The 20,157-nt window shown below is 37.7% G+C and overlaps 13 protein-coding genes across 14 annotated transcripts; 8 read left to right on the top strand and 5 right to left on the bottom strand.

The window, feature by feature from the left end:
• The first annotated feature begins 1 nt into the window (after position 1).
• Positions 2-2,896, top strand: Gasu_00240 (uncharacterized protein). Its single transcript, XM_005709115.1, has 6 exons — positions 2-1,693; positions 1,743-1,910; positions 1,956-2,131; positions 2,179-2,254; positions 2,302-2,478; positions 2,545-2,896. The coding sequence occupies exons 1-6, from the start codon at positions 27-29 to the stop codon at positions 2,771-2,773; spliced, it is 2,493 nt and encodes an 830-aa protein (XP_005709172.1). The 5' UTR covers positions 2-26; the 3' UTR covers positions 2,774-2,896.
• A 1-nt stretch (position 2,897) lies between these two features.
• Positions 2,898-3,561, bottom strand: Gasu_00230 (uncharacterized protein). Its single transcript, XM_005709114.1, has 2 exons — positions 3,045-3,561; positions 2,898-2,991 (listed from the first exon to the last, which is right to left on the bottom strand). Exons 1-2 carry the CDS (start codon positions 3,540-3,542, stop codon positions 2,938-2,940), a joined length of 552 nt encoding a protein of 183 aa, XP_005709171.1. The 5' UTR covers positions 3,543-3,561; the 3' UTR covers positions 2,898-2,937.
• A 130-nt stretch (positions 3,562-3,691) lies between these two features.
• On the top strand, positions 3,692-4,693 carry Gasu_00220 (uncharacterized protein). The gene is made up of 2 exons (XM_005709113.1): positions 3,692-4,059; positions 4,120-4,693. Exons 1-2 carry the CDS (start codon positions 3,776-3,778, stop codon positions 4,574-4,576), a joined length of 741 nt encoding a protein of 246 aa, XP_005709170.1. The 5' UTR covers positions 3,692-3,775; the 3' UTR covers positions 4,577-4,693.
• An 18-nt stretch (positions 4,694-4,711) lies between these two features.
• On the top strand, positions 4,712-7,257 carry Gasu_00210 (ribonuclease P). The gene is made up of 4 exons (XM_005709112.1): positions 4,712-6,087; positions 6,136-6,909; positions 6,964-7,067; positions 7,119-7,257. The coding sequence occupies exons 1-4, from the start codon at positions 5,191-5,193 to the stop codon at positions 7,216-7,218; spliced, it is 1,875 nt and encodes a 624-aa protein (XP_005709169.1). The 5' UTR covers positions 4,712-5,190; the 3' UTR covers positions 7,219-7,257.
• A 537-nt stretch (positions 7,258-7,794) lies between these two features.
• Positions 7,795-8,941, bottom strand: Gasu_00200 (peptide deformylase). Its single transcript, XM_005709111.1, has 2 exons — positions 8,643-8,941; positions 7,795-8,587 (listed from the first exon to the last, which is right to left on the bottom strand). Exons 1-2 carry the CDS (start codon positions 8,916-8,918, stop codon positions 8,054-8,056), a joined length of 810 nt encoding a protein of 269 aa, XP_005709168.1. The 5' UTR covers positions 8,919-8,941; the 3' UTR covers positions 7,795-8,053.
• A 10-nt stretch (positions 8,942-8,951) lies between these two features.
• Positions 8,952-10,026, top strand: Gasu_00190 (2-C-methyl-D-erythritol 2,4-cyclodiphosphate synthase). Its single transcript, XM_005709110.1, has one exon. It carries the CDS (start codon positions 8,962-8,964, stop codon positions 10,003-10,005), a length of 1,044 nt encoding a protein of 347 aa, XP_005709167.1. The 5' UTR covers positions 8,952-8,961; the 3' UTR covers positions 10,006-10,026.
• A 14-nt stretch (positions 10,027-10,040) lies between these two features.
• Gasu_00180 (thioredoxin family Trp26-like protein) lies at positions 10,041-10,701 on the bottom strand. Its single transcript, XM_005709109.1, has 3 exons — positions 10,237-10,701; positions 10,147-10,188; positions 10,041-10,102 (listed from the first exon to the last, which is right to left on the bottom strand). The coding sequence occupies exons 1-3, from the start codon at positions 10,693-10,695 to the stop codon at positions 10,070-10,072; spliced, it is 534 nt and encodes a 177-aa protein (XP_005709166.1). The 5' UTR covers positions 10,696-10,701; the 3' UTR covers positions 10,041-10,069.
• A 9-nt stretch (positions 10,702-10,710) lies between these two features.
• Positions 10,711-11,691, bottom strand: Gasu_00170 (uncharacterized protein). The gene has a single exon (XM_005709108.1). It carries the CDS (start codon positions 11,608-11,610, stop codon positions 10,735-10,737), a length of 876 nt encoding a protein of 291 aa, XP_005709165.1. The 5' UTR covers positions 11,611-11,691; the 3' UTR covers positions 10,711-10,734.
• A 750-nt stretch (positions 11,692-12,441) lies between these two features.
• On the top strand, positions 12,442-14,044 carry Gasu_00160 (serine/threonine protein kinase, aurora kinase). Its single transcript, XM_005709107.1, has 3 exons — positions 12,442-12,782; positions 12,836-12,867; positions 12,917-14,044. Exons 1-3 carry the CDS (start codon positions 12,506-12,508, stop codon positions 13,976-13,978), a joined length of 1,371 nt encoding a protein of 456 aa, XP_005709164.1. The 5' UTR covers positions 12,442-12,505; the 3' UTR covers positions 13,979-14,044.
• Positions 14,045-14,050: 6 nt separating this feature from the next.
• Positions 14,051-15,821, bottom strand: Gasu_00140 (rRibonuclease HII). The gene is made up of 2 exons (XM_005709105.1): positions 15,381-15,821; positions 14,051-15,329 (listed from the first exon to the last, which is right to left on the bottom strand). Exons 1-2 carry the CDS (start codon positions 15,705-15,707, stop codon positions 14,751-14,753), a joined length of 906 nt encoding a protein of 301 aa, XP_005709162.1. The 5' UTR covers positions 15,708-15,821; the 3' UTR covers positions 14,051-14,750.
• Gasu_00150 (uncharacterized protein) lies at positions 14,052-14,886 on the top strand. The gene is made up of 2 exons (XM_005709106.1): positions 14,052-14,131; positions 14,182-14,886. The coding sequence occupies exons 1-2, from the start codon at positions 14,114-14,116 to the stop codon at positions 14,701-14,703; spliced, it is 540 nt and encodes a 179-aa protein (XP_005709163.1). The 5' UTR covers positions 14,052-14,113; the 3' UTR covers positions 14,704-14,886.
• A 20-nt stretch (positions 15,822-15,841) lies between the features above and the next one.
• Gasu_00130 (alpha-glucosidase) lies at positions 15,842-18,836 on the top strand. The gene is made up of 8 exons (XM_005709104.1): positions 15,842-16,052; positions 16,100-16,532; positions 16,601-16,802; positions 16,859-17,045; positions 17,111-17,547; positions 17,591-17,715; positions 17,767-18,175; positions 18,228-18,836. The coding sequence occupies exons 1-8, from the start codon at positions 15,849-15,851 to the stop codon at positions 18,706-18,708; spliced, it is 2,478 nt and encodes an 825-aa protein (XP_005709161.1). The 5' UTR covers positions 15,842-15,848; the 3' UTR covers positions 18,709-18,836.
• Positions 18,837-18,841: 5 nt separating this feature from the next.
• Gasu_00120 (ornithine carbamoyltransferase) lies at positions 18,842-20,156 on the top strand. Of its 2 annotated transcripts, XM_005709103.1 has the most exons (3): positions 18,842-19,226; positions 19,276-19,637; positions 19,697-20,156. In XM_005709103.1, the coding sequence occupies exons 1-3, from the start codon at positions 18,857-18,859 to the stop codon at positions 20,081-20,083; spliced, it is 1,119 nt and encodes a 372-aa protein (XP_005709160.1). In that variant the 5' UTR covers positions 18,842-18,856; the 3' UTR covers positions 20,084-20,156. The 2 variants fall into 2 exon arrangements, with proteins under 2 accessions (XP_005709160.1, XP_005709159.1); XM_005709102.1 differs by having other exon boundaries at positions 19,276-19,826.
• Position 20,157: the final 1 nt, after the last annotated feature.

Raw genomic sequence — 20,157 nt, 5'->3', positions numbered from 1 at the left:
CCCCATCCATTTTATTTTTGAGATACATGTCGAACTTTGTGCATTCTTCATGGCTTGTTACTTGTATACACTCGCACAAAAGAGTTCCAAGTTCTCGTTGCACTGTTATCATTTTCTCTGAAGAGAAACAAGGTACCAAAAAGAAAACTACACGAAAGCCTTGGCCTTTTGGTCGTTTTGTGAAAACTTTTCTGTTTTTCAACCCAATTGCCCGAGCTTTTTCACAAGAAGTTGCCGTTAGTGGAAGCCTACCCGATCCTGGTGTTCGAGTACGCTCTCTTCGACTCCAATTATTGACCCGTTTAGAGAAAGATATGTCACCTTTATCTGGAAGAGTTGTACTTGTCATTGGTGCAACAGGTCGTGTAGGTCGTCAATTGATAGTCAAGTTACAACACAGTGGTTGTAAAGTTCGAGCCTTGGTAAGAGATGAAAATCGAGCTATTGCTATTCTAAAAGAAGAAGGTGCACAAGTCGACAAGTTGGAGTTGATAACTGGTGATCTACATAGTCTTGTTCCTGAACATTTTCGTCTTGTTTATGCAGTCTTTTGTGTAATGGGTGTTGCCCTACAACCCAATACTTTTTCAACTAGCTCTGCTCCCAATGCCATGAGTTCTGTTGATTCAAATGCAGAGTGGAAACTTTATACAGAGCTAGTAGAATACGAAGGAGTAAAGAATCTCGTTAGTTTTGCGCAACAATATTTGGAAGATGCAGTGCCTGTAGAGAAACAGGATGTGGAATATCTTGATATATTCCCTTTTCGTCCTCCAGCATCAAATATTCCTCGGTTATGGGGTCCTGTAGATGATGTAGTTATGGGAGGTGTAAGTCAAAGCAAAATAGAATTGTCTTCAAGTGGAGATTCTGTCATATTTAGTGGACAGGTGTCTACAGATAACTTTGGTGGTTTTGCAAGTGTCAAGACCATTCCTTTTGAAACTCCACTCGATTTGAGTGGCTATGATGGAATCTATTTACGTCTATTGGGTGATGGAAGGCGTTACAAATTTATTATTCGGTGTGATAAAAAGTGGGATGGCATTGCCTATATTTGTTCAATGGATACTGTTGCTTCAATATGGAAGGAATGCTATTTACCATTTTCTCAATTTCGTCCAGTTTTTCGTGCGAAAACCATAACTCCGATATCACCTTTGGATCCCACTACCATTTATTCCTTTCAGTTGATGTATTCGAAATTTGAATATGATGAAAAGTTGAATCCCAGTTTTCAAGAAGGACCATTTTCTCTAGAATTGAAAGATATCTATGCCTATCGCCATAATGAATTGGGTACTAAAACTCCACAGTTTGTATACTTGAGTGCTGCATTAGTAAGTCATTTAACCCATCATATGTCGTTGCCTTCTTCTCTACCTGCCAAGTCACAGATGGAGTATCTTTTATCCTGCAAATATCGCGCTGAGCAAGTCATTCGTTCATCCACTCTTCGATACACCATCGTTCGTCCTTGTGCAATGTATGATGGAAAAGGTAAAGGTTGTAACTATTTATGTATTGATCAACAAGGAGGAGGTCGACTGACTGGAACTATTAGCAGACAAGATGTTGCTGACGTTTGTTTTCACACTCTTTTCTGTAAACGTACGAGCAAAACTACTTTCCAAATATCTGAAAACCCTAATGGAGCCAATTCTTGTGTCGATTATTTTGGTTTATTTTCTCAGTTACAACCTGATCAAGTCTCTCAGGGAAATTTTCATTCATGATAAAAGACTCGGTTTCAAAAGGGGAAGAAGAAATGGACAAGTTATGAATTTCGACGCACTCACGTTGTATTATGAACCTGGCTCTCCTCCTTGTAGAGCAGTTCTTATGTTTCTTTTAGAAAATGGCATACCACATAAAATACACCGTATCAAATTGTTTGAAAAGGACCACTTGTAAGTATTTGAAATGGTCTCTTGACACCGTGCTCACTTTTGTAGGAAACCTGAATACCAATCCATCAATCCTTTCCAAAAAGTCCCTGCCATTCAAGACGGAGATGGTTTCTTTTTAGCTGAAAGTCATGCTATTTTGAAATATCTTTTTCGTACTCGTGCCAGTATGATACAAGAACACTGGTATCCTTCAGATCCTCAAAAGAGAGCAAAGATAGATGGTAAGGGTTGCAAAGTGTGGATAAAGTATAGTTACTGAAATAATTAGAACTGTTGGATTGGCACCACTCTAGCTTATCATGGAGTACCAAGTTGACAGTTTGGAATGCAGTTATGGTAGCCAAGTAAGTAGAAGTGAGATCTCTCATCGTCGTATCTCATCACTTGTTAGATTTATGAATCAACCTCAGTCGGTGAGCATACCTGTCGTTGAGTTTGCTGTTGGTCAAATGAAAAAGTCTTTGAGCACTTTGGAGTCCATTCTCGGAAATGGACCTTTTGTCATAAAGGGCATGGAGCAGCCTAGTATTGCTGACCTTTCCTTGTTTGTAGAAATAGAGAATTTACGGTAAGTTTCTATTTCATGTTGGATATATTTGTATAGTGTTTGTGTATTGATGATATTCATATCTAGCTTACTTCCATCCCATGTGTTGTATTATATTATCCAATCGAAAAGCAACAATAGTTATCTTTCTTCTTCTCCTGCATGTTACTTTTCGTTATCCGAATATCCTCATATATGTCAATGGTTGGATAGGATGAAGCGTTTGAAAAGTTATTCTTCGGTACATCAGTCTTTTGAAAAGGTGGTTGCCATGTTACAAAAGACGATGATGAACAATGGCTATGCGAAAATATAAAATGCTTTTGTTTGCACACATCTTATTTATTACCAAACTGATAAGGCATCGTTTGTTTGGACATTTCTTGTTGAACTTGAGCAATAATAGGTCTCCAAATGCGTACTCGAGTGTTGATAAACCTAAATAGAGACTTTACTTTATTTTCTCCATGATCTCATGACTTACCAATGATTCACTTGTTGTGCAGTCCATCCCGTTTGAATGGCCAACCATTCCTTGTTGAAAGACATAATCACTTGTGTGAATATAAACAATGGTTTTCACTTACTTTCTCTTCTTCTGAAGGATAAGGTTCGAATGCATGTTGTAAAAACCAGTCGAAGAGTATAGTCTTCACATCTGATTGTCTCACCATTGCTGTAAGGGGTTTCATTCTATTCCAATCATTCATCATTTGACGAATAATATTCCAAATATTTTCAAATGTCTGCATCATCGGATGTATCCATGATTGTACTTCTTCCTCCGTTATGGTACGAAATCGACGTTGTTGTTTCAACTCTTCCAACATGAGACTCATATAATGATGGACAGTATCACTCCATCTTGTTTTCAAATCAATCAACCAATTCTTCCACATGACCTTTTGAGTGAAAGACAACATCTCATTGTTATCTATCGATTGGATAATATCCCAATCATATTTTGTCAATGATGATGACATGTTTTGAGCAACTTGGTCATCGTTTCTTCTTCTCATTCCACTTTGATGGTTATCGAGCGACAACAACAACTTGGTAGAGTCATGAGTTGAAGAACATGGCATGGCGCTATAGGAATCCCATGTCGTGACGAGATGGCTGTCATCGTTTTCGATGGGTAGTAAAAAAGGACAATGAGATAGAATATTTTCTAAATAAACAATATGGTTGAATAGTTTTCGGTGGAAAGGAGAAGAATCCATCAAGAAAATGAGAGCATTCCAGAGAAGAAAGAATGACCCTTTGCCTCTTCTATTTGTGTGTCTTTTGGGATGACCCTTGAAGAGAGGAGAAGAGCATGTTGAAGAGTCATCGTTGTGTTTCCAAAAGAATTCTAGTAACCTTTGATATCGATGGAACTTTGTTGAAAGGAGGTAAAAATGCCAACACTGGACATAAACGTTCTATAGAGTGGGCAGTGTCTCAAGTATGGGGTATACAAACCAGTGTCGAAGGAGTGAAACACGGTGGTCTCACTGACCCCATTATTATACAAAATATGTTACTTCAGTGTGGCAAAACGGAACAAGAAATATGGCAAAAGATGAATCTCGCAGTACAATTAGCTACTGAACATTTTGAGTAGGTACACAACACAACTTTTCTTGAGCCTTGGGATTTCCTTTGAACCACTTTGTATAGGAAAACCTATTCCGATAGTGAAACGGTTACTGTGTTGCCAGGAGTACGGACACTATTGGAGTCGTTGAAACAACGTGGTGTTTATTTGGCTGTAGTTTCTGGTAACTTGGAAACGATTGGATGGAAAAAAATAGAAAGGGCACAGTTGAAACCTTTTTTTATGACGGGTGCTTTTGGAAGCGATCATATTTGTAGAGGAGAGTTGATATTGTTAGCAAAACAGAGAATCATGCAGCAATGTGGATCAACTGGTGATGAAATACCTTGGGAAGTATATCATGTAGGAGATACATTGGAGGATATGGAAGCTGCACAGTATGCACAAGTCAAAGGAATTGGAGTATTGACTGGAAGTTGTTCACAAGCCCATATATTATCCAGTGCAGAGCCTTATTTGATTATTCCCGATTTGATGAAAGGAGCGGAGTTATTTATGGCCCGCCTTGGATTTGAATAGGGTTTTGGGATTTTCTTAGTGTGATGATAATATGGTTTTAGAGAAGGAGGAGGATACGATACCATCTTTAGAGTTGCGTTACTTACAATGGCGTTACATAAATATACAGTTTGAGAAACAGTTACAAATAGAAGAAAAAGAATATCAGCACTTGTTACAACAGTTGGGTAACCAACTGGCCAACTCTTCTTTATTCAATGATGGTTGGTTACTACAGTTGTGGAAGCAACAAACCAAGCAACAAGCCCTTCAATTCCAATACCAATTGATCGAAAAGAGTAAACAGTTGTTGAATCAAGTGAGACAATTGGGTTGGCAACCCATTTCAACTCTTGATAGTTTGCGACAAACTGTTTGTTTTTATCAAGAAAATATACCTACACTAGCCAATCATCACGACCTTGTATTGTTGGAAAGAAGAATACATCAATGGATCATCTATTTGATACATGCCAAAAGTCGCTGTAAAAAGGAAAAGTTGGAATACAATGCTCATATAAAGCAGTTGGAGAGCGATTGGAAACAGATTCAGCAAGTCATCGAAGCTCGTTTCTCCTGCATGGAAAGAGGAGCAAACAATTCCATCCATTCCTCCTTCTAGTTGTGGACTTGGTATGGAAACCAATTCATTTAGAGTAGTAGACTTCGCTACAGCAAGAGCACAAGAACTGAAACTTCTTCGTGAACAAGTGAAATCATTGGGAGGGAAAAAACAACTTTTCCAAAGTTTACCATGGCACTTGCGGAGGAGGACGATGAGCCATCAAACTTGTAGATTGCCCAAAAAATGGAAAAAAAAGACACAAGATATCGAAAATAAACCTAGTATTGGAAAGAACAAATGTCGTAAATATAGAAGAAAAGTGAAATACTTGAGAGAAAACTTGAAATCACGCCTTTCAAGACAGAACCGTTTGGAGACCCATCTCTGGTTTGCCAAAAGATTTCATATGATACCATATTTTGGGTATCAAGTGCCTTGGTGTAGTGTGGATCGTAAAGAACGTTCGGCGTATCGGGCGTTGCGTGACAGAGTAGTAATATATGATGCGTCTTTGGTGGATTGGATATTGTTGGAAGATACTCAACTGAACATTGTAAAGGGACTATTCAAAGTATTGGAAACAGAACAAGAGAAAAAGTTGGTTGAACAACCCGAGTTTCTGTTGGGGAAAGCTGTTTTACATACGTTTGTGGAAAGGAACGAGTACAACTCTGAGGCGACCATCTTACAAGTTATTTGGGCTCCAAGGAATGGTTTGAATGATAATGAGATATGTAAAGTGCTTGTTTGTATTCCATTTTTGGGTTCTCATGAAGCTCGAGATACTTTTATCTACTCTGTGTTTGGACAAGTGTTTAAAAGAAAGACACTAGCTCTGAATCGATTTCATGTATTGGGACCTAAGAGTTTAGCAATGATTCGTAGATGCTTTCAAATAAAAGAAGAAGACGGGTCATATCTAAGAAAAGAGGAGAATGGAATGCCGAATCAAGTGGATAATACACCGGTAACTTGTCTCAGTAGGATAAACATCCAAAGTTGTCATATACTCAAGGGATTTCATATGGGATTTCCACATTTCTGTCCTTTCTCAGAACGACAAAAGGACGCTAGTTGCGATTGGTTGGAAGATTTTGAACGATGGATGATAGAGGAGACTTGGAATTCTAATGTTGCCAAGGAAAGTTGTCAAATTCCTGTCGTCCTCATTTCTCGTCCTTTTCAATCTAGTTCCGGGAATTCGATTGGTAGATGGGACATTCTTATTCCTAGTGGTCTTGGTGCTAGTTTTTTACATGCTGCACGTCATATGGGTGCACAAGCTATAGGATTGAAAGAATATCGTAAGATATTTTTCGAATGTGAAAAATTGCATTTTCCTGAAGACTTTCCACAAAGTACTTTTTTTAAAGATATTGTGGTTAGGAATGCTTGTGAAAATTTAGAAGCTTTGTTCAAAAAACCTCCCGCTAAGAGAGGTTCGAATCAATTGCCCTTTTCAGTGTTTCCCCCATTGTGGAATCAAATCGGAAAATCTCCGATGGAAGCAGTCCCAATTTGGCACTCTATGAAAAATAGGCTTCTCCAAATAGCAAATTATTGTGATTCTAGCCAAGCGCTTTCATTGATGCAGCATTTGAAGTCATGTAGCTACTGGTCAGAAGATGCCCTTTGGAAAAATCCTATTTTAAGAAACCTTGATTATGAAACACTTGTTCCAGTATTTATCGAACTTATTGGGAAAGGCAAGGTTTCCTCTTATGCACCATTCTTTTTACCAGGCGATCAAGACGCGTCTTTGTTCTCTACATTCAAAAAGTCGTCCCAGGTACGCTTTTGTTGAACAAGTTCTTTGTCGAAAATAATTAACAATGTTCCAAAGATGCAAGGGCGCAAACTCGTGGGATATATAACCCAGACATCTTACTCTTTCGCCAAAGGCTGTATTTGCTGTATCGGTTACATTTTTTCTATTCATCAAACAGGGTAAGACATAGCAGTAAAAAGTAAGGTCTGCATACTGATATATTCTTTAAGAGAATGGCAGCCAATAATCGTACCTCGAACTATAGACTTCGCGGAATTTATTCCTGCAAAATGTAGAAAACTTAACACTGAATTTCTTTTCGATTTTTAATAAACAAATAAACTTCTTATTAAATAATTTTATTTGTTCTCTTCCTTTAATAGCGATATAATTGAAAGCGATTCTTCATAATTATTGTGCATTAGAAATTTATTCCAATAGTATCGATTTTAAAAATTTTAATGTTTTCTATGTCTACGAAAAGTTCAATTTTTTAGTGTACTCCTCTCTCAGGTTTCATTATATTTGTCAAATAAATATTAATTTTTGTTTGGTTGTTTAAATAATAATTTGATTCAAGTTGAACAAAGATACGTTTGAGAATTTTTACTTTTGTCTATTTCTTACAAATTGTTTTTTACGATGTTACACAACTATTTGGTTGTTTAAATAATAATTTGATTCAAATTAAACAAAGATTCGTTTGAAAACTTTTACTTTTGTCTATTTCTTACAAATTGTTTTTTACGATGTTATACAACTACTAGTCTAGAAAAAAGGGATATTAGTAGGAAGGCATTTACTGTTACTACATAAGCAGTTTCTTCCATTTTTTTAAAGGAAATTAAATTTTTTTTTCTTTTCTTTCTTTAATAGCTTTTCTTCAGATGCATTATTAGGTTCTCTTTGTTTTGGATTCAATTTATTACACATTGAAACAACTTTTATTTCTGATGAGTTCAATCGTTTCATTTTTGAAGAGACTATTTGTTAAGGTTTTCTGTGGTATCGAATACTTTTCAGATCAACTACTTTCGACAAGGTTGTTATGGAAAGAAACATGAGAAAAGAGCTTGTATGACTTCTTTTCAAATGTGATTGTATCTTCATAGGAAACTATTGGAAAAGCATGTTCAGTTTGCATGTTGTTATATATCCCTGTTTATTACAATTGCGGTATTCCATTCCCCTTGTAGTTGTTGACTAGCTGATCCAACACGAATTGAGCTCTTGCTCGTTCTTCAGGTTCCATTCGGTCAATAAAAAGGATTCCATCCAGATGATCATATTCATGTTGAAATATTCTAGCTTGCCAACCTTCTAATTTGAGCTTGATTTTCTTACCACCTGGTTTGAAAGCTTCTACTCGAACCCATTCGTGTCTACTTACTTTACCCGCTATCCCTGGAAACGACAAACAACCTTCCAAATCCACCACTTTTTTATCCGAACAGTCCACAATCTTGGGATTGACCATCACCACTTGGGATAAAAAAGATGATGGTTTGCCCGTAGGATTATATACCATCAGCCGTTGGTTGATGCCCACTTGAGGAGCTGCCAACCCAACACCTCTATCTGCATACATAACTTGAAACATCTTTCGTGCAATCTCACCAACACTAGGGTGACAAGGGTCTACTTCTTCGTTCTCCTTTCTCAGACGTGGGTCTGGATACTTTACAACTTCCAGAGTTTTCTGTCAACAAATAAGAGTTCACAAAACCATTTCACGACAACAAAGTTGCACTTACAGGCAATTCATATAGCCCCGACATATTCACGTCACACGGTAGATAATCTTCTCCGTCAACTTCTAAAAGAGAAACTTCACGACCAAGTTGTTGAAAAGAAGGTCTTTTTGGTCTGAGACCAGGAGGTACCCACATTTTTTTCATGCGTCCATAAAATACCGGTTTACCTAAAAAGCTTCCATTACTCATTACACAGTTGTTTGCACGTAAACCATTCAACCCAGTTGGATTTCGAGCATACCAACTGGGTCCTGTCACTTGACTTAAGAAGACCATCCACAATCAATCAATAATCGTCAATCGGATGAATAATCATTTCATGGAAAAGAGAAATCAAGTCAGGTTGCTGTCGTTTTGTACTTTTCTTTCAGTTGCACGTTGCTCGAACAAGATTTTCTACTCAAGCACCAATAGAGTTTTCTTTCCCACTCGTCGTTATTCATTTGGATTGCCAAGGAAGTGTAGACACAATCTATCGTTGCCGAGTCACAGGTTTTGTTTCTCTCCTATTGCTTCAGTCAGAATAGGACATGGCTTTGATTTGCATCGCTTAGAACCAGGCTTACCACTTATTGTGGGAGGCATAACTTTGGATCATGATCGAGGTAGTGTCGGTCACTCGGATGGAGACGTTATATTTCATAGTGTAGTGGATGCCATACTCGGTGGTTTAGGCTTACCGGATATTGGTCAGTTGTTTTCAGATAAAGAACCTCGCTGGAAAGGGGTTGCTTCTAAAGTATTTATGGAAGAGGCGAGGAAATTGATGAAGCAAAAAGGCTATGATATTGCCAACTTGGATATTACTGTCATATTGGAGAGACCTAAACTTGCTTCCCATAACAACGCCATTTGTGAGAATATTTGTGAGTTATTGAAACTTTCGAGAGATAAAGTGAACTTGAAAGCCAAAACACATGAACAAGTGGACAGTTTAGGACAGAATTTGTCCATCGCTTGTCATGCCTTTGTGTTGTTGCAACCTGACTCTACTTTGATGAAAGAAGAAGAGAGCGTTGCAGTACAGAATGCCTTGTCCACAGATTTTATCGAAAAGTTGTATCAGCGTGTCGTTCAACGCAGTCAGACAGATCCATCTTTGTCATGGACAAGTCGCTTATTTTCTCAAGGAAGAGCGTCTATTGCAAAGAAACTTGGAGAAGAAGCCGTTGAGACTGTCATTGCAGGATTGGAGAATGATCCTCATCAACTTGTAAAAGAGAGTGCGGACTTGTTGTATCATCTTTGCGTATATTGGGCATTTTGTAAGATAACTCCACAAGCTGTTTATGAAGAGTTGAACCGCCGTGAAAGTCAATCTGGAATAGAAGAAAAGGCTTCGCGTTCTTCCAAGTTGAAATAATTTAGTTTACTGTATGGCTCGAAAGTTGGTCCACTCTTCACTAGTGGATCCCTTACTCAACGGCCTAGCTTCGTAAACAGTTTGGACTGCTTCTCTTCTAAAGTTGGTTGCTTGTCCCTTCAATCCTATATATTGGATAACGGTATGTTCTGCTCCAAAGTTGGTTGGAAAGAACATGATCAACTAGAAGAAATATCATTAGAAACGTACACTCCAAGAGTCTCAACTTACGGATTGTACATTTTGAAACTTTGTATACTTTGTTGGATATTCTATCCATTCTGAAGTAGATTGTGCCAGTTGTATTGTCTGTACTGGATTAGCTCCTTCAACTAAAGAAAAGTCCAATAATTGCTCATTGTTGGTAAATAGTTTCACTTGTGAAGGACTTGTGTCTTGACCCCCTCCAATAACAGAAAAAGCTTTCAGTTTCACCATTTGAGTGAAAGGTATCCATAACAGTAGTTGCTCATCGACAGCAGAAGTTAAAACGGGAAGACTTGTATCGTTCCTCAAGTGGAAAGGTCTCAAGACATTCCTTAGGGAATCAGTCTCCAACTCATTCAAACAAGTAGCTTTATCAAAGTCCACATAACGATATAAGGACCATTGTTCTCCTAAAGTTTCTTGTTGTTCATCATGTGAGTGATCATGTGATGAACCACAAGAAGAGCCATGAGAATGTGTCATTATGAAAATCAAAAGACAATGGAAAACTCTCTCTTTCTGTCAGTCGTCTCCATTCAGCTTTTGTAGATGAGGACTTAAATACTTGGAAATATGAAAAGAATTGATTTCTTCTTTTCCATCAAACAGTTGTTTTAACAAAGCATCACAAGATATGTTTCTCTTATCGCTTGCTTTTTGTAAGTTGTGTAACTTGATATATTCCCAGACTTTCTTGACAACTTGACTCCGAGATAGATATTCAGCACCACATATTTGAGAAAGTAGATTACTTAGTTTCAGAGGCTTCTGTAAACTCTCACCACGATGCGAAGTGGTACCTTTGTTCAACGACTGAACTTTGCTTTGTTGTTTCCTTTTCATTTTTGACTCTTCTGCTGCCAACAAGGCTTCTTTCAAATGTTCTTTCATATATTGATGCACCATCTCTTGTTCTTGTTCTTCCGGTATGGTTAAGAAAGGACTAATCAGCTTGTTTAAACTGAAAAAAGTGGCAGTTTCTACTCCAAACAAAGAACGCAATGCATTATCCAATACTATTTTGTTCTTTTGTTCTGGATCCTGTAAATTATGCTTCTTGATATACTGATTCAGATACTTTACAATTTGAGTCCTTGGGAGAATTGAACCACACTGTAATATTTCTTGTAATCGTTTGTCTACTTTGAGTGGTTTGCGCAGACCTGTGAAAAAGCCCTTTACTCGGTCTAAAGGAATTACAGAAGGGTTGGCATCTTTCAACAACTGCACTACGATTTGTCTAACAAGTGGTAATAGTTCAACCTCGCTTTTTTCAACTTCGGTTAAAAGAAGTTGAGTCAATTTGCGGATGGTCATTGTCTCCCAGTCATGTGTTTGAAGTAATATGGGTAATCTAGTGCGAATAGTGTCTTGTACGGTTTGTTGAACACTGGACATTGTCTCTGGTAGTTTTCATAACAGAGAATAAGAAAATTTTGCAATTCTGGTTGAAATCGCCCAAAGCTTGAAAAAAGAGGGAGGAAAGATGAAAGTCTTACAAGGAAAAAATGCAAAGAGCTTTTGGCGCCATTCATAATATAATAAATCCATCGACAGACCTAAACGTGAATGTTTATGTAGTAAGTAACTTTGAAGGCTACGTGGTGTAATATAGATATATTGAAATGGACCTATTACAGTTGGAGAGTTTTCATTATGGGAGAATAGATAACATATGCTACACAAGGTGATGGATATTATTGGGGAGTTGGATTGTGTGGGGGAAATTATTGACCGTTGTACGTTCTTCTTGAAATAGTTTTATGGGAGTATTCTTTCCTATATTGTTTTCCTTTACAGTAGGTACCGGAGTGGGTGTATATGTAGCGCAAAACTATCGTGTTCCCAATGTTCAATGGTGGTTGCAGCAAACTGCCGATATTATGAGAAGAATGGAAAGACAAGCTCGCAAGTCCGAAGTAGAAAAATAGAGTCGAGGTTTCTGGTCGTAAACGATTGAGAAACAAATGTATTATTCCTCTCACTGGAGTTGAAGCCCTTGCAGATTGTGAGGATATGCAGAATAGTTGACTGTGGACAACCCAAGTGTGGTTCCGAGTTGGAAAAACTTTCAGGCAGATTCTTTTCGAAATAAAAACAGCTGTACAATTCCATGTATTAGAGACCTTGGCAAATTGTCTGAATTCCATCTTGCAATATTCTTTCAGTTCGCTTTCTCATATGGACTAGTAAAGTCCATTTTAAACGTTTCCCATTATTTTCAAAATTCATGAGAGCCATTTTTTGGGGGAAAACCATTCGAAAAAGGGCCTTTCACTGAACCGTTACTTTTATGAACAACGCAAGTTTTCAGAAAAGTGATTCCTTTTCAATAGCTTCTCGTTTAGGAGAACTTGAACAAATTCGTTATGAAAATCGTTCTCTACTCATGGCAAATAATTACCAGAAAAATATGAAGCTTGTTGGCAACAAGAATATCGATCAGTGTGACACTCGTGTCGATAACCAAATGTCTTTGAGATGGGAACGTGACAATAGAAAGGAATTATGGGATAACAAAGAGAATAGATCACCCAACGTAGTTTCTACGGAGTATCTTCGAACCAACGGTAAGTAGTTCAACGGATATCCACTTGGAAATAGTATATAACAGAAGAATTAGATTCACCTTTTCATCCATCACCATCTAAAAAGGTAAGTATATGGAGACTATGTGAATGAGCAAATATTGATTGTATTACAGGAGAAAAATGAGAACAATCCAACCAATATAGGAAATGAAGAGTTGACCAACTGTCATAGTCTCATTCAAGGCACAGAAGGACTTCAAATACGAGATGGTAAACATCAATCTACTCACAAGTTGGTAAATTCTATTCATATAGAGGATAATTCTGAAAAAGAGAAAAGAGCAGATGAAATATCTCAAGTAGATCATCAACAACGCACTAAGACTATTAAGCGATGGTCATTGGATGACTTTGATATAGGAAGACCATTAGGAAGAGGAAAATTTGGTAATGTATATTTGGCACGAGAGAAAAAGACCAAATTTGTAGTTGCTCTCAAAATTTTGTTCAAAAGTCAACTAGTGAAAGCTGGTGTAGAACATCAACTGCGCAGAGAAATTGAAATACAAAGCCATCTTCGACATCCAAATATACTGAAACTTTATGGTTATTTTTATGATAAATCTCGAGTATTCCTCATATTAGAATATGCTGCTGGAGGTGAATTATATAAGGAGCTGCAAAAATGCGGTAAATTTTCAGAGTCTAGAGCAGCCACTTACATTGCATCTCTTGCTCATGCATTGTTATATTGTCATCAAAAACATGTGATACATAGAGATATTAAACCAGAAAATTTGTTGTTGGGTATACGAGGAGAGTTGAAGATTGCAGACTTTGGTTGGTCTGTTCATGCTCCCCATTCACGAAGAATGACTATGTGTGGTACCCTTGACTATTTACCACCGGAAATGGTAGAAGGCCGAGAACATGATGAGAATGTGGATATTTGGAGTTTAGGCGTCTTGATGTATGAGTTTTTGGTTGGAAGTCCTCCATTTGAAGCACAAGGTCATACGGAAACCTATCGAAGGATAGCACGTGTTGATATACGTTTTCCTGATTGGTTGAGTCAAGATGCTCGAAACTTGATAAGTAAACTACTTGTGAAGGAGCCAGAAAGAAGACTCCCTTTACATTTGGTATTACAACACCCGTGGATAAGAAAGAATGCTGCTTATATTCCACCCGTTCCATATCGTTGGCTCGGTCAGGAAGATTCAAGAGAGATATGAGCGAGTCAATGTTATTTGTATCAAAGTCGAATGAAAAATGGTTTCAATAAATGAAAACGATAAATCTTCTTCTCATTTCATCTTCTGTTGGTGTGGTGGTGGTGGTTTGAGATCGTGAAATCTTTCTTACCTTTCATGGTCCATGCAAGTAAAGTAAGTGGTACAAAGTAATTGTATCCTCACTTTGTTGAGTGATTCTATAGAATCGTTTAGACACGAGTCTTGTTTTTACTTCGACAGATGGAAGTTTTGATTTGCACGTACATAGGGAGTTTCAAGTAAGTAACAAGACCAAAGTGATACTTTCTACTGCAGCCAATCACGGAGATGCAGAGCTTTTGACGAGAGCTGCCATCGAGCATTCTTTTACAGTCGGAAATAGTTGGCCTTGGAAGATGGACTTGCGAGGAGAAATTGTTCCTATTCAAAAGACGATTGCTTCCTCATCGATATACAAGACGTGGTTATTAAATGAACGAACGGAACTAACTGTGAGATATCAATTTTCCTTTAGAAATTGGAAAAGAGATAGAATAGGTCGCATTGGTTTTGTCCATACTATTCCAGGCGGACAACCATCTTTGAAGGTAGGATTGGGAGCGGATACCAAAGGAAGAAGAATGGCTGCTTTTAGAGATAATAACTTGACAGTTTCCACAGATATGGAGGGCTCTTGGGCAATGAAGTTACACTTTCATCGTAATATAGATGAAAAATGGATCTGAAGAAAAGAGTGCATAATGAGTAGTGAAGAATGATTCTGCAGTCATTATTATTTTGTATTCAACGGCTTTCTTCTTCTTTTAGAGGTCGAATGGGGCTCATTTTCACATAAAGGTCGAAAGGACATACGATGCAATGCTGATGGTCCAAATGTCTGAATCGCTTTCAGATGAAATGCTGTTCCATATCCTTTGTGTTTCTCAAATCCGTATTCAGGATAGTCCAGACTAGCCTTTATCATCCAACGGTCTCTCGTTTCCTTTGCCAAGATTGATGCCGCACAGACAGATAATATAGTATTATCTCCTTTTATCACTCCAACTAAAGGAATATCCAAAGTTAGTTTCCAATGAGGACCATCTGCGATCACCATATCAGGTTTGGTTCTCAATTGTCTTAATGCATCTTGTACAGCCATCATTGTGGCTTGAAAGATATTCACTTGGTCAATCGTATGATGGTCAACTTGTCCAATAGCATATTCTATTGCATATTTCTGAATATTTTCGTACAGTATATTTCGTTGACTTGGAGATAATTTTTTGCTATCATTTAAACCCTCAAATAGCACATCAGGAGGTAGAATACAAGCAGCAGCAACAACGGGCCCTGCAAGAGGACCTCTGCCCTAAAAACAACTTGTTCAGAGAACGAAAATTTGTCTTCTACTTGTGCTTACCGCTTCATCTACTCCAACAATAACCTCATATCCCTTGTCGCGCCATTTTCTTTCCTCTTCGGTGAGTTCTAAAACTCTAGTAAACTCGTCTCTCATATCACTATTGTCGTCCTCCAACTCTATTTTATGAGCTATGCTGTTACTCAACTTGACCATCTTCTCTGAGCGATCTATACCAATCCAGCGATAACTGAGAGGAGCTGGATTTTTACAAATAACCGGTGGTCTTGTGAAAGAAAGTGGATTAGTAACAGTTGATTTTCTTTTCGGCATGTTATGAAGTAAACGAGAAAGTTTACGAAAGCGTGGATAATACAACCATCGCATATTTTAAAGAGCCATTATTTGGTTTGATTCTAACAATACTTCCTATTTTCCTCTTGGCGCCAAAATGTAAAGAAAAAATCAGGATTTGTAATAACAACTTGAATCAGCTATTCACTTCTCATGTTTTCACTTTAGAATATAATGTCCTCCGAGAGTTGGAAGCATCGTATACCGTTGCAAGTGGAAGCTTCCTCTGAAATTGTTCCAAGTTTTCACTTGAGCAACCAACTTAAAATAGTGGGAAGGTATAAAGAAAAGTTCTCCGTACAATTTTTAGAGGAAGACATTGTAAGGGTGACTTTTCTGCCACAAGGGAAACCTTTGTTGGATAGAACTTGGATTAGAGTAAGTTTTTGTTAGTCTATGGAATTTGAAAAGTTCACAATACTCAGTGTGATGAAAATAACGATGTTCCTCTGCAAGGTATTGGCAGAGATGACCTTTCAAGGTTTGCTTGTCCTCAAGTGACAGTGGAAAGAGATCTAGACAGTTCCATGCTGACTTTGAAAGGAACTAAATTACAAATCAAAGTTCAAATACATAACACGGTGGCACTATACTGGCAAGATAGTGATGGAAGAGCATTTCTAGAGGATCGTCCTATGGAAGCTTACGTGAGCGGAAAAGAGCAAACCGAGACTTATCACTATCTAGCTCGTAAACATTCGGAGCATTATTATGGGTTTGGTGAAACAAGTGGAGAACTAGACAAATACGGAAGCAGAATACGTATGGATCCTAGAGATGCGTTGGGATATGATGCAGAAACCAGCGACCCACTCTATAAGCATCATCCATTCTATATTACATGGAATAGTGCATTAGGTAAGCCATGAATACAAATGCATTTATATCGAATATCTTCATTTCTGAGTTTTACTCGATCATTTTAGCTGTTGGTTGTGGAATTTTGTACGATACAATGTTGCCTTGTACTTTTGATATGGGCAAGGAAATTCAAGCAATTTATGGCTCCTATCGATATTTTAGTGTAAATGGTGGAGATATCGATTACTATGTTATTTATGGTCCCTCTATAGTAGAAATAATGGAGAAGCTCGCCAAGTTAACCGGCTTTCCTCCCAGAATTCCAAGGTATCTTGTTCGTTTTTGTTTTGTTCATTGAGATGGAACTAGGAACCGTTTTTTAGATGGGCTTTGTACTATTTAGGTAGTGGGATGTTTTACACAGAAAGTAATGATGCAGAGCAACAGTTGAAAGATTTTGTTTCAAATTGTCGACGATATGATATTGTCTGCACTGGTTTTCATTTATCTTCAGGATATTCTACAGACTCTATGAAACGAAGACAAATGTTTTATTGGAACAAAGACAAGGTATTATGCATTTGGATATATGCATACTTATTTCTATCAGGAAATTGATCATGTCAATGTTTTAGATACCGAACGTTCCAGATTTGGTTCATTTTTTTCAACGTAATGGCATGCACTTAATTGCGAATGTGAAGCCATGGCTTCTTTGTTCCAATCCTCATTATGGAGTTGCTAAGAACTTGCAACTCTTTGTATATCATCTAAATGAAAAAGGAGTAAAGGAACCTTGTCTGTTTCCATTGTGGTCATCGGAAGCAAGTATCAGCGAATTCGGTTCCTATTTAGACTTTACCAATGAAGCGACTATGGAATGGTGGATTCACATGTTAGGAGAAAACTATTTAGCCTTTGGTATCGATGGCATATGGAATGATAATAATGAATGGGATGTTTGTGATTGGAATAGTTGCATAGATTTGGGATATTCTTTGAAACAGATAGGTCGACCCATTCAGTCGCTTTGGATGGCTAAAGCCTCAAGAAATGCTCTTTTGCGATATAAGTAAGTCCTTTATATATGTCCATTGAATTATCAATGTTTCTAGTCCCTCTTATCGGCCATTTGTAGTTTCTCGTTCCACTTGTTTGGGTATGCAACGTTACATTTCTCAGTCGTGGTCTGGAGATAACCATACCAGTTGGAAGACATTACAGTATAATATTCCCATGAGTGTGTTCGATATCACGTTGGGTTGATTGTATACTTTCATTTTGTGGATAGGTTTAGGAATGAGTTTGAGTGGTTTTCCTTTCGTTGGTCATGATACGGGAGGATTTTATGGCCCTAAAGTTGATCCTGAACTATTTATTAGATGGATTCAATTGAATATTTTTATGCCTCGTTTTGTTATTCATTCTGGATGGAATTCAGTGGATGAACACAGTTGGAAAGTCAATGAGCCTTGGATGTATCCAACTATGCTTGATAGAGTTAGGCATGCCTTATCCTTTCGGCAACAGTTGATACCCTACTTGTACAATTTGCATATTCTTGCTAGTGAAACTGGTCATCCGGTGGTTCGTCCATTGGTTTATCATTTCCCAAGCGATAAGACTTGTGCAACTGAGTCATTTTCATTTTTATTGGGAAGTTGGTTACTAGTTCATCCCATCACTCGACCAAATGAAAGGTAACCATTGACAGTGTCAAGACCTATTCTCATACTAAAAGAGTTTTTTTAGGACCACTTTTGTATATCTTCCAGAGAGCTGTCATTGGTATGATTATTATAAAAAGCTGTGGTTTCAAGGTGGACAAACTATTCAAGTTCAACTAGTAGAACAAGGAGTCCCTCTATTCGTTCGTTCAGGTGCCATAATATATCAGAACAGACAACCAGGTATTTTAGATCGAGAGGAAACTCTTTTGAGTCGATTAGTTGTTTGCTATCCCGATCCTTGGCTTGAATATTCCGTCACTGAAGAAATATTTGTGGAAGATGATGGTCCTTACTCTGAAGAAAATGAATTGCGTTTAAAAGCTTTTCTTTACTCAACGAAAAGTGCTGTTCAACTGTCTCTTTCTTGGTTAGGAAGTTATCCTTGTGATTTATCTTGGCTATTGCTAGAAGTTGAAGTAGTCGAATCTCAACGGCCAGTTTCTATCGTATTAAGTGAAGAGCTCTTACCTTGGTCACATCATATTCGACAAGTATATTCATGAAAAGTCTAAAGGTAAAATATTGTTTTCTCTCCTGTTTGTAGTTTTATTGTAACTACACAATTCCTTTTTCTATCTATGCATATTGGAATTAAATTCCTTTGCCATTCGTTCTTATTTTCACATCATCTTTCTCTCTTTTTTTTTTTGAATGACCAACGCTATTTTGTTATTTCAGAGTCACTCTTTTTTATCTTACGGGTCTTTTCAAGGCAATAAGAGTCGTAGTTTTGGTCATCAGAGGAGTGTGGAACAACAGCGACGTTTGTTGCGATCTGTCAGACCTAAGAGCTCAAAGTCTTTACATAGCTTATCATCCCTTGCTGATCCTTCTAAACATCACTTCCTACACGTAAATGATTTGACCAGCTCTCAGTTATCCAAACTGTTGCAAATCGCGTTGGAAATGAAACTGGAACTGAAACAACTAGGGAAATATCGAACAAAGCCGTTGGATGGAAAGACTCTGGCTATGATATTTGCTAAGCCTTCTGCACGTACGAGAATATCATTTGAAACGGGTATCTTATCGTGTTAGGACTATTTCATAATCTTATATATTATGTTCAGGTATGTATTTGTTGGGAGGTCATGCGTTGTATTTGGGTGAAGAAGTTGGTATTGGTAAACGTGAGGCAGTGAAGGATGTAGCTAGAGTAGTTTCTTCCATGAACGACACAATAATGGCTCGTCTCTATGCACACAGTGATTTGTTGGAATTGGCAAGATTTAGTAAAGTTCCAGTCATCAATGGCTTGACAGACTATAATCATCCTTGTCAAATTATTGCAGATGCTCTTACTATTTTGGAAGAAAAGAAAAGGTTGCAAGGAGTCAAAGTTGTTTACATTGGTGATGGAAATAATATTGTTCATTCCTGGTTAGAATTGACCAGTTTAGTGGAATTGGAGTTTACATGTTGTTGTCCGGAGGTAGAACGCTTCCATATTTATTGTTTTGAAAAGAAATAATGTATAATTGCGTATTTTAGGGTTATGAGCCGAATCCAACTCTTTTAGATTTGGTGAATCGTTCCCATCGAGGCAAAGCTAGTATAGAATATGATCCCTGGAAGGCCGTAGTTGGTGCTGATGTTATTTATACGGACGTTTGGGCTTCAATGGGACAAAAGTCAAGTTTGCAACAACGAATGGAAGTATTTTCGCCCTATCAAGTCACAATGGATTTGATGAAAGCTTCTCAAAACAAAGATACAATCTTTATGCATTGTTTACCTGCAGAAAGAGGCAGAGAATGCGATGACAAGGTAATGGAGTCACACAACTCCAAAGTATTTCAACAAGCAGAAAATAGAATGCATGCTCAAAATGCCATTTTATTATATTGTCATGGAATACTTAACAATCAGTTGGTTTGATACTTTTCAAAGACCGTTGACGATATAAACACAAATATGCCATATGCCAGTCTCCACCTCCTGATAGTTTTTTA

This window comes from Galdieria sulphuraria, assembly GCF_000341285.1.
Source record: "Galdieria sulphuraria unplaced genomic scaffold scaf_0, whole genome shotgun sequence".
Lineage (NCBI taxonomy): Eukaryota > Rhodophyta > Bangiophyceae > Galdieriales > Galdieriaceae > Galdieria > Galdieria sulphuraria.
The sequence above is the reverse complement of the archived record's forward strand: the minus strand, read 5'-3'. Positions and strand labels throughout refer to the sequence as shown.